The following is an 11,025-nucleotide window of genomic DNA, read 5'->3' as shown; positions in this document are numbered from 1 at the left end:
TCCAGAAAATGGTAGTTCCTCATCTTGCCCTGCTCTTGCCCAGATGGGGATAGAGAGGGAGGTTTCACCTGGGCCCTCTCCCGCCCCACTTCCCCTACTCTCCAGGGCATCAGTGAGGAACAGGCCAGATCTTTGCCCTAAGCAGCTATACTGATGGCAAAATACATAGGACATGCTGCATAGGTTCTTCTCCACTGTCCTCAGCCCCTTCTCACTGTATGTGAGTCCTCGGGAGCAGATACACAGGTCAAGCTCTCTTGATACTACCTGCATAGCCCATCCATCATTACCTAAAGCTGGTGCCTCCTCAATTAAAGAAGGGAATATTTATCTGGCGGCTCCATGAATGTAAAGAGGGAGAAAATCCGTATTAGGATGCCCCAGTAATGGTGCAGATTGAAGAAACTTTGTGGATATGAAAGAGGGTATTCAAGCTTTCAGGGAGGTGGGGGACATTTGGAGGGCATTGAGGAAGGTATAATTGCAACTGCTGACATTATAGCTATGGAGCTTCAAACGCACTCCCTGGGGTGAGGATTACTGGCTCACGTAAGAAGCCGTGGAATTGGGAGTAACCTAGAATTTTGGTCAGAATAAATCTGTCTCCACATCAGGAGCAGGAAAGCAGCTTTTCTGGCTGGAACGAGATCATGAGTGGAGAGCCACAAGGGCCGTCTTAGGGATCTTGTTTCCAAACAACACAGAGAAATGATTTGCGTTGTAATGGACCCCTGAGGATCGGCCTGTTCTCCTTCCTCCACTTTTTTGCCCCTTCCTGTCTTTGACAGCCATTGTATTACAGGTCCAGTCTACCCTTAAATTTAAGGTCAACATAGCTACAGTGTGCAGAGATATGAAAAATCCACACAACTGAGCACCACAGCTATGTCGACCTAACCTGTGAAGTACACACAGGTAGCTAGATGGCAGAACACTTCCGTTGACCTAGCTACCATCACTCGGGAAGGTGGTGTTCCTACGGCAATCAAGTGTTGAGTAGGGAGTTTTGATGTTCCAGCGTGAAAAGTCTTACAAAGATCCCCCTCTAGATTCATGACCAACAAATGAAGAGACTGCATATGACCATCCTAATTTTTTACACATCACCTGGAGTATGCTGGGAAGGGACTATGAGGAGGCTTAGTCAGTGCTGGATAGATGCCCAAGTAGTGCAGACCTGCTCAACAGAACTCATCACTACTCTGCCACCGAGCCTAGGGGCCTGATCCAAAGCCCAAGACAGACAACAGGAGACATACCATTGATGTCAATGGCCTTTGGGTTACTCTGTTAGTGCACCTCTATTATTGCTCCAGTCCAGCAGGGGAAAAATCAGCTGAGATACAGATCCAAGAGCTGTCAGCTCATGTAAGTCTAAGTAGAAGATGCTCAGCATCTTAGAGGAATGGGCTGTGAGTTGATTCTCTCACAGGTTCCCTTTATAAAAGCTTTCCAAAAAAAGGCTGATTTCTCAGCAAACACCTATTTCCTATATTTCATTTACAACCTTAGTGCTGCAGCCCACAAGATCATGGGCATAAATACATCAAGTGTAGACATTTTAATGGACTTTCCTTGAAAATTTCAATAGACTTGCAACAGACAATCAGCTAAGTCAGCTGGATTGGATATTTGATACAATCACCACACCAAACGGAGTCATTGATCTTTAGAATTTTTTCAAGACATTCCCAAAACATTCCATAGAATTCTTCTGTGTATTACGGAGTTCCACCTAATCTCTCTAGCTGTATAGCTCAGTCTGTCTATTTATGCATTTTTAATACACTAGTAGTATCTGGGCACCTCTAGGAAGAATGAAATATTTCCCAGAGATATATTTCATTATGGCAGTAGAGTATTTTCAGAAACTCTGTGGGAGACATAGGATTTGCCACAATGAAGCAGACTATTGATCAACCAAGTCTGGCATCCACTGGCCAATGCCTGATTCTTTAGAGGACGGTACACTTTCTGCCTCTCCCCAAACCCAGATTATGCCCTTGGGCAGGACTGTATATGGAAGAAATTTTATTCCTTCCTACTCTCAGGAAGTGATCAGTTTGTACCCTGGAGTGAGACACTTGGGCACCATAAAAGTTAAATATAGCATCTCCAAACACAGGATGAAGTTCACTCCTGTGCAGAAGACCAACACAAGGTCTAGGCACTTATTGTCATTGTTTGTATTACAGGAGCCCCATTGTGCTAAGCAGGGTACAGACACATTGTCAGAGACAGTCCTTTTCCTAGAGAGTTTACAGGTTAAACAGACAAGGCAGTCAAAGGGTAGCAGCGGAAACTGAGCATGGAAAGGTGAGATAACTTACCCAAGGTGATACAGCAGGGCAGAGCCAGGAACCTTCAAGTTTTCCAGTCTATTGCCCTATCCTCAAACCACTCTTAAATCCCATTTAACTCTCCTGTTTGTATGACTACGTGAGAAGGGAGCCAAATCTCGTTTGGGTCATCTAGGTGGCCCTGTAATAGAACTCATAATTATTATACTTCTTTCTAGTTCTGCATATAAACATCAGTCTCAAAGCTTACTAAAAGGAGTACTTGTGGCACCTTAGAGACTAACAAATTTATTAGAGCATAAGCTTTCGTGAAGTGAGCTGTAGCTCACGAAAGCTTATGCTCTAATAAATTTGTTAGTCTCTAAGGTGCCACAAGTACTCCTTTTCTTTTTACGGATACAGACGAACACGGTTGCTACTCTGAAACAAAGCTTACCAAGTTTCCTTCCTGACTCAGTTTTACCGTATAAAGTGTCTTTGTTTAGTCAACAGAAGCACTAATACACGTGATTTTGTTGTTAATAGAGCTGTAAGAATTTTAAGTACCACTTGGTACTTTTCTCTTGGAAGTGTGTCATTTTCAGTTGGCTTTTCTAGACATCACAGGGTATTGTACTAGTCTTTGTAAACGACTAGTGAATAAAACATTTTGATCCCAGCCACGTTTTGTACAAACATCATGTAGGTTTGTAAAGTTTCAGAAGGAATAAATCAAATGTAAAATATTGCATGACAGTTGACTTAGTTACTCGTGAATATCTAATTTAGAAAAAAAACACTTTTTTCTGAATATTCAGAAATTCAAATCTTATGCATATCATCAAGTGGCTTTGCACAATCCATAACAGATAGAACTGTTTACTAGGAATGGGGAAGAACAAGCATTTCACAGCTGTGTCTTATTTTATTTTTTCCAATTTGCTTTTTCCTCCTTCCCCTTTTTTTTAAAAAAAAATTAAGCCAGCTCCTCAACTAGTGCAAACAGATACTGCTCCATTCAAGACAACGGAGCTCTGCTGATGTACAAAAGCTGAAGAGTAGGCCTTGTATTTATTGGGCAGCTTGCCTATATTCAGGAGTAACACCACAGAGATCGTGTTAGATTGGTGTGAAACCAGTGTAAGCAAGAGGAGAATCAGACACAACTGTACACTGAAAAGCTACATCCAGGTGGTAAGTCCCATAGGAAAACCTACTGACACAGGACCTTATGCTGCTCTCATTAGTAGCAACATAAAGCAGGAGTAACGTGACTGAAGTCAATGGGGTTACAACAGTGTAAGTCTGGTAGAGGGGTACAATCTTGCATAGTCCTGAGAGCCCTCCTCAGCCACTGAAATCAAATGGGAGTTAAGGGCCTCCCAAGTGCTCAGGATCTTGCAGGATCAGGTCCTAAGCGAGACAAGAATCTTGCACCAAAAGGGTCTAATTCTACAAAGTGCTGAGCAACCTCATCTCCCATGGACTTCCATGACTCCCCTTTAGCTCTTGGCAGGTGTTCGGCATTTTGCAGGATCAGCCCCTTACTGTAATAATTAAGGAACTATGACCGTGGCTGGATTGCATTTTTTCCCCTATGCAAAAATGCTGTACATTCCTTTACGTAGGTTTCCATAGAGTTGAACTGTTACTCTTTTTTTTTCGTTAAAGAGGTCAGCAAAGCTCTGTACAATGTGATTTCACTTTTATGAAATGTGGAGGAATTCAGAGAAACTTTTAATGGCTAGATGGTGGGGTTGGAGTGAAGTATAAAAAAAGCATACTGGAAATCCCAGTGCTGCAAAGAAGAAAGCAGCCTAGGAGTCCAGGGGCAAATTGCAAAGACATATTGTTTTGCAGATCCTAAGTTTAAATATGTTATTTTTCCTCCCGCTTCCTTTGTTAAAATGTGATATCCTAGCTTTAATTGCTTCAATCCTATTAGTTGTTCTTTTAAACACGTGATTGTGTATTCCTTTAGTGTACAGAAATCCCTCTGATTGTGGCTTCATATTATTTAGACAAGCACTCTTTCAGTAGTAAATGCCATTCCTAGCGTAGGGAAGTACTTTAGGTCTAAAGGGGTTAAGAAGGCCTCCTTGCATTCAGAAACATGCAGGGGTCCCACCGTGCCAGTTCCAGCCTTTTAAACTCTTTCCAGCTTTTTTTTCTTGCAACAAATCTGCCTGACTGCCACCAGGACATAGGAAACGTGTGCCTGTCAAAGAAATCAAGTTTACCTTTTCCGACTTGTTAAACGGAGGCAGGGTATAAATACCGCTAACTCTGTACGGACTATTAGCATTTCTCTTAAAATAAGGGGTTGCTTCCTAAGACTTTTAATCCAGTGCGGTCTAGACCAGACTGTACTACCAACAAAGACAGAAAGGAAACCTGCGGAAGTTTGATAGAGGGCAGGTGAATTTGGACTTCTTTGAAAATATAAGGCACACAAAAAAAACCGAAACCCAACCCAATTGTTGACATTTCTCTGGAGAAGTTCTGAGATGTTGTTGGCATTATTCACTCGGTGGATGTGGATCTTGCTGGGGAAGACCACTGTCCTGTTGCTTCTGGAGCTTCCTCTAGAGGGTAAAGCTTTACCTCCAATACGGTATTCTCACGCTGGGATATGTCCAAATGAGATGAACCCCAACCTGTGGGTAGATGCCCAAAGCACCTGCAAGAGAGAGTGTGATACAGACCTGGTAAGTGATGCACATTTTTGTATGCTTCGTCATGGGAAATGGATTTTTTGTTGGTTGGTTTGTTAGTTTGTTTACTCCATGATGTTGCAGTCTCTTTCAATTATAAATGGAAGAGCACTGATAATGTGTACATGATCCAACCCAGACAACTCATGTGTTTAACAGAAACTGTGTTTATAAAAATGTTTGATGACCTGTTGGTTAAGTCAAGAGGTATTTTAATGGAGTCACTTCTTTAACTGACCCTATGACTTTGTGACTACATGGCTTTCATAGTTCATCCTTCTCACTCACTGCCTCACCAAAGAGAACCTCATCAGCTTAGACTCGGGAATTTGACATGTTATTGGGCCAGCTCACTGCATTTTAGCATTTTCACCAACCTCATCATTCTTCATTGCCATCATCAAGTGCTATGTTTCCCAAGAGAGAGTTCTGTATGATGCCTATTGGTTGGCATACACATCACCAGCCTTTGCTACATTTGAAATGTAATGTCTGACTAGTTCAAAAAATAAAATGGTAAAAATAATCATGCAGATGCTCTCTCATATGATGCCCCCAGAACAAAATGCACATAGCTTACAAGTCAAAAGGTCATTTTTAAAACTGCCTGCATAGCCACTCAATGGCATCTGAAAATCCATGCTTGCTCTTTCTGCTTCTTACAACTTCCTCAGCAGGAAAGATTTTGCAGTCGGAACCAAGCTGACAGTCATGATGCAGGAAAAGATTTGGCTCTCTTTCCACTACCTGGATCATTTCTGCAGTGCTAAAAGTAGCAAAAACTTATGTGTGGCAGTCAATTAAGCAGATATTGTTTAAAGACAAAAAAGGAGCTGATATATTAGGATGTTATTTTTATATTACTTTTCTGGTTACAATGGCATATTAAGTTGCCTTTTAAATTCAACTCTCAGGTACGCTAAAGAATGACTACTACTCTCTTTCAAAGGTTGCGGGCATTCTTTTCACAGGTTCCCGGTCAAACAGTGAAAATCCAGAAACCACTTGGAAAAAAAAGTCAGGTTTGCAGAGTGGCAGACCATAGTCCCATTCAGAGTCTGAGCCTTTGGGCCAGATCCTCTACAGGTGTAAGTCCGCCAAGCTTTCATGGCTTTATTAGAGCTACACCAGCCTTATGTTTAGTCCATTATGTTTTGCAGATTTGCTTTTGGACCACAGCGCTGCATAGTTAGAAATGGGGAAGGAGCTAAAATAGTAGATCCTCTGGTTCCCGTCAATGAAAGGATATTGCACATGAATAATGGCCATATCACTGTTTAGTCTGATGGCATTAAAAGACAGCATGACTAAATTTTGCCATCAGTTACAGAGATGCCCAACTGGCTTCTATGAGATCAAAATTGTGTAACTAAGGGCAGAATTTGTCCTATTCTGTATAGGATAACAATGTTCATGTTTCATTACAATAATCCATGAACCACATATTGTCTACAGTTCTACAAACCACACAAAAATATGTTTTCTGTTTAGAAAGGCAGACAACTACTATAATTAACCACAATTTAAAAATGATCATAACCAATATTATATTTAACATGGATGCTGCACTTAAAACTAAGACTGACAGAGACGCATAAGTGACAGCTAGCCCATAAGTAGATACTTTGTTTTCCATGGAAAACAAAATAATTTTGGAGCAAGAACTTAGTTTTGCCTTAGTTCTGAGCTATTCCATTTATAATATGTTGTGAACAATTAAAGATGTTTGGCAGTTTCCACTCCAAGAGTATGCTGCTAGTTTCATGGAATTCAAATAATACTCTACATACTTCTGAGGACAATAAAAGGGATTAATGACTATAACCATATGATAAGACTTTCCATCTGCTCTTACTTCAGGAGGCTTGTTCTTTGGCACTAAAAGAGGGTTCATTTGGGTTCGCTGTTACTTCTATAACCAAATGTTCAATATGATTTTGTGAAGGATTTACTATTGCTTTAGGTGCTTAGAAATAATGATACATTGCCCTTCTCACACCTTTCATTCAAAGATCTCAAAACACTTGACAAATCCAATTAATGTAGTCTCACAGCATCCCCACTGAGATAGAGAAGTGATGCTATTCCCATATTCCTGATGGCCAAGTGGACATTCAAATAAATGAAATGACTTACCGTAGGCCATACAAGATGTCTTCAGCAGAACTGGGAATAGAACCCAGGTCCCCTGGCACCTAGCCCTTTGATTTAACCACTAGAGCACCCTGTCACCACAAGAAGGAATTTCTCCATCTGTTTGTAGTTCTCAAATGATAAACCATCCCAATAACAGTTTGGTTGTTTTGTATTGTTTTGTCTTAGGAATGCGAGACCTTTGAGAAGTGCTGTCCTAATGTCTGTGGGACAAAGAGTTGTGTGGCAGCTCGGTACATGGACATCAAGGGGAAGAAAGGACCCGTCGGGATGCCCAAAGAGGCAACTTGTGACCGTTTCATGTGTATCCAGCAAGGCTCAGAGTGTGATATCTGGGATGGACAGCCTGTATGCAAATGCAAAGATAGGTGTGAAAAAGAGCCCAGTTTTACCTGTGCCTCCGATGGACTCACCTATTACAACAAGTGTTATATGGATGCAGAAGCTTGCACCAAAGGCATTACTCTAAATGTAGTCACTTGTCGGTACCATCTGACCTGGCCAAATACCAGCCCCATCCCACCAGAGACTACAGTGCGCCCTACCACAGCCTATTCAGAGACAACCATCACTGATATCCTGCCACCTGCTCTAGTTAACAATCCAGTCCATCAGTCAGTGTATGTGGGAGAGACTGTTAGCTTTCTTTGCGATGTCACAGGCAGACCCAAACCAGAAATTACTTGGGAGAAGCAAATAGACAGTAAGGAAAAAATCATTATGAGGCCGAATCACGTCAGGGGGAATGTTGTGGTTACCAACATTGCCCAGCTGGTAATCTATAACACCCAGCTGCAAGATGCAGGCATTTACACATGCACTGCAAAAAACATCGGTGGCCTTCTCAGGGTTGATTTCCCATTGTCAGTCGTCAAAGGAGAACCTACATCAAAAGAAGCATCCCAAAACAAAACCCATTTCCCAACCGATGAATGTCTGAAGCAGCCAGACAGTGAAGACTGTGGGGAAGAGCAGACCAGGTGGTATTATGATGCAAAGAAAAACAACTGCTTTACATTCATCTATGGGAACTGTAATAGCAACCTGAACCACTTTGAGACCTATGAGAACTGTATGTTAACGTGTATGAATGGCCCAATCAACATCTGCAACCTGCCAGCCCTTCAGAGTCATTGCAAAGCCTATGAGCCCAGATGGGCATACAACAGTTTGACAAAGCAATGCCAATCTTTCATTTATGGTGGCTGTGGAGGCAATGAGAATAACTTTGAGAGCAAAGAGGCCTGCGAAGAGATGTGTCCTTTCCCTAAGAACACGCACTGCAAAGCCTGCAAACCTCGCCAAAAGCTGGTGACAAGCTTCTGCAAAAGCGACTTTGTTATCCTGGGCCATATAACGGAACTAACCGAAGACCAAGACTCGGGACACGCCTTGGTGACAGTGGAGGAGATTCTAAAAGATGAAAAAATGGGATTAAAATTCCTGGGGAAGGAACCTCTAGAAATCACCCTTTTAAATATGGACTGGAGCTGCCCATGCCCCAATATGACCACAGTGGATGGTCAGCTTATCATCATGGGTGATGTCCACAATGGGATGGCCGTCCTGCAGCCAGACAGCTTTGTGGGCATCTCCAGTGTCCGGCGTGTACGAAAGCTCCGTGAAGTCATCCACAAGAAAACCTGTGAGCTTCTGAAAGAATTCTTAGGACTACACTAACCTTACTCACGTGAGTCAGCCTTTCAGCTCTGTGTATTGTATAGGGCTAACAAAAGCAAGGCTAGTGTGGAAACTAAAGACAAGCTACTGTCTGAAGATACATTGTATGTAATATGCAGAACCCTTATTTTAATCCATTAATGATTCTTAGCAACAATGTAGTATGCTCTTTGGCAATCACATAAAATATCAATGAATGGCTATTAATCTTACTTTGAAATCAACCTGTTTATATAGAATTGCCATTTAACTAGCTGATTTACTGCAATAATTATATAATTCTTGTGTAGTTTCCAACATAAAGGACCAAATTCTTAGCATTTTTGTAGCTAATTGATACATAGCTAAATTGCACGTACTGTCGATTTAATCTGTCTCACTTACAGCATGGAAATGTTATGATAAATCATTAAAAATAAGTCACAAACTTTTGTTTCCTCATGGTAACATTAAGTACATTACAAGAGACAAAACTGTAAATTATTGTCTATATTGACTATAATTACACATGTCAAGTCAATCTATGCATTATGAATGTGCTCACCTTTTCATAGAAATCCACAAAGGAATTTTCTCTAGATTGTGCCAATTTTGAATACAATGAATACAAGCCCTGCAGTCCTTACTCACGGGAAGAAAAAACATTGAAGTAAACTAGGCAATCATTCTGGGTCTATTAGCCACAAAAACAAATACATGTCCAAAGCCAGAACCACAATTTCACAATGTGTTGAGTCCAACATCAACACCACGTAAACAAACACACAGTAGGTGCACTTTAAAAGCTTCAATTAATCTGAACTTCCCCCATTCTAAACAGTATTCCCCATTATATATATATAGGAAATCTCTCTCAAATCAGTTAAAACATTCTAAGTATGGCCACTATATATACGTGTATGTATAAATACACATACAGCAAGAGAAAGAAATATGCATGTGTGTATAAACAATATTGATCATTACTAATATTTATGTGTCTAAAAGGTAAAATTTGCATATCCACAATTTTTAAATAACAAGAAGGGTGATCTCAGAAATACCCTGCCTCTGTTAAGGAATGTCAGTGAGCTGAGATTATGAGTGTGTATGCTTACAGATGTCATTCTTATCATTATTACTAGTCTCTTTGTTCAATTGTTTAAGTGAGCTCCAGCAATAATGTCTATTGTGCACAAAGACCAGTTCAAGCAATGGTCTGGGTCCAGAAATGTTTTATCTTAAAGGTAAGAGGGTGTTGTTAATATTACTCTGTGGTGCCATCTACTGGCTAATCCAAGAGGCAGCAGGAGGTAGCTAAAGCTTTGCATTCTAGATGGTAAAAGGTGCTGACACGCACACACACACACGTGTATGTTGGGTCTGATTATGAATGAGACACGGGGAAGTCCATGTAAAAAGTTTACCTGGCTAGATGCTGGGTTTAAGCACTTCACTGGAGACTCCTAATCCCTAAGGCCTACATATATTGTATATTTTGCAAGTGGCAACAAAGACTTCAAGGATGAAATTTAATGGACAATAAGAATGTTTTAAATATGGCCTGACACAACTTTTAAATATAGGCCCTGACTCATTTACACTAAGGCTCCTTTACACTACTCTGGCAATATGAAGATGCCTTAAAGATGCCATTCACCCACCTTAAGGCTTCTGAGCAATGTAAAGGGGCTTTTAGTGTAAGTGAGAATCACACCCTTTCGTTTTACCCTGGTCTGGGATACAATTCATCAACAAGCACATTTTAAGCAAAGCCTGATAGAAGAGTTTCAAAAAACAAAGTCAGTATTAAAGCTCTTCTTAGCTACCAAATTTTAAAAAAGCCAAGTGTGCTATTAGTCTGTACTGCGGCACATTGTCCAGCACAATAAGTGTATGATTTTTGTTGTCTCTTTCTTAAATGGATGTAAGAAGAATTACAATAAAAACGTAATAACATTTACATACATTCTTGTGATGATCGCATTACGGGCTGGGCTATGCCAATATCTCTCATGCTTTGCATTCCACTGGAGTTCTTCACCTACTGTAGGTAATTCTGCTGTGTGTCATTCACCAACATTACTGCAGCTTGTTTGTCATTTTTTAGGCAGCCAGGAAATAAGGTCTGACATATTTTTTCCGGACTGAATCGCCTTCTCTGACATGAAGGAATCTAAGTGTGAGTGTTTAATAAAGGCTGGGTTTCTAAAGTTATT

The 11,025-nt window shown here is 40.8% G+C and overlaps 1 protein-coding gene across 1 annotated transcript; it reads left to right on the top strand.

Moving 5' to 3' along the window:
- The first annotated feature begins 4,385 nt into the window (after window positions 1-4,385).
- Window positions 4,386-10,698, top strand: WFIKKN2 (WAP, follistatin/kazal, immunoglobulin, kunitz and netrin domain containing 2). The gene is made up of 2 exons (XM_084648248.1): window positions 4,386-4,987; window positions 7,316-10,698. The coding sequence occupies exons 1-2, from the start codon at window positions 4,787-4,789 to the stop codon at window positions 8,825-8,827; spliced, it is 1,713 nt and encodes a 570-aa protein (XP_084504374.1). The 5' UTR covers window positions 4,386-4,786; the 3' UTR covers window positions 8,828-10,698.
- The last annotated feature ends 327 nt before the right edge of the window (window positions 10,699-11,025 follow it).

This window comes from Lepidochelys olivacea, assembly GCF_965140295.1.
Source record: "Lepidochelys olivacea isolate rLepOli2 genome assembly, chromosome: 14".
In the NCBI taxonomy this organism is placed as follows: Eukaryota; Metazoa; Chordata; order Testudines; family Cheloniidae; genus Lepidochelys; species Lepidochelys olivacea.
This window is presented reverse-complemented; position numbering and strand designations above follow the sequence as displayed.

Bases quoted from the DNA above. Each gene is read 5' to 3' on its own strand.
- WFIKKN2 (XM_084648248.1), top strand. From the start codon at position 4,787: ATGTTGTTGGCATTATTCACTCGGTGGATGTGGATCTTGCTGGGGAAG. The intron at 4,988-7,315 runs GTAAGTGATGCA...GTTTTGTCTTAG, and splicing joins GAGAGTGTGATACAGACCTG to GAATGCGAGACCTTTGAGAA.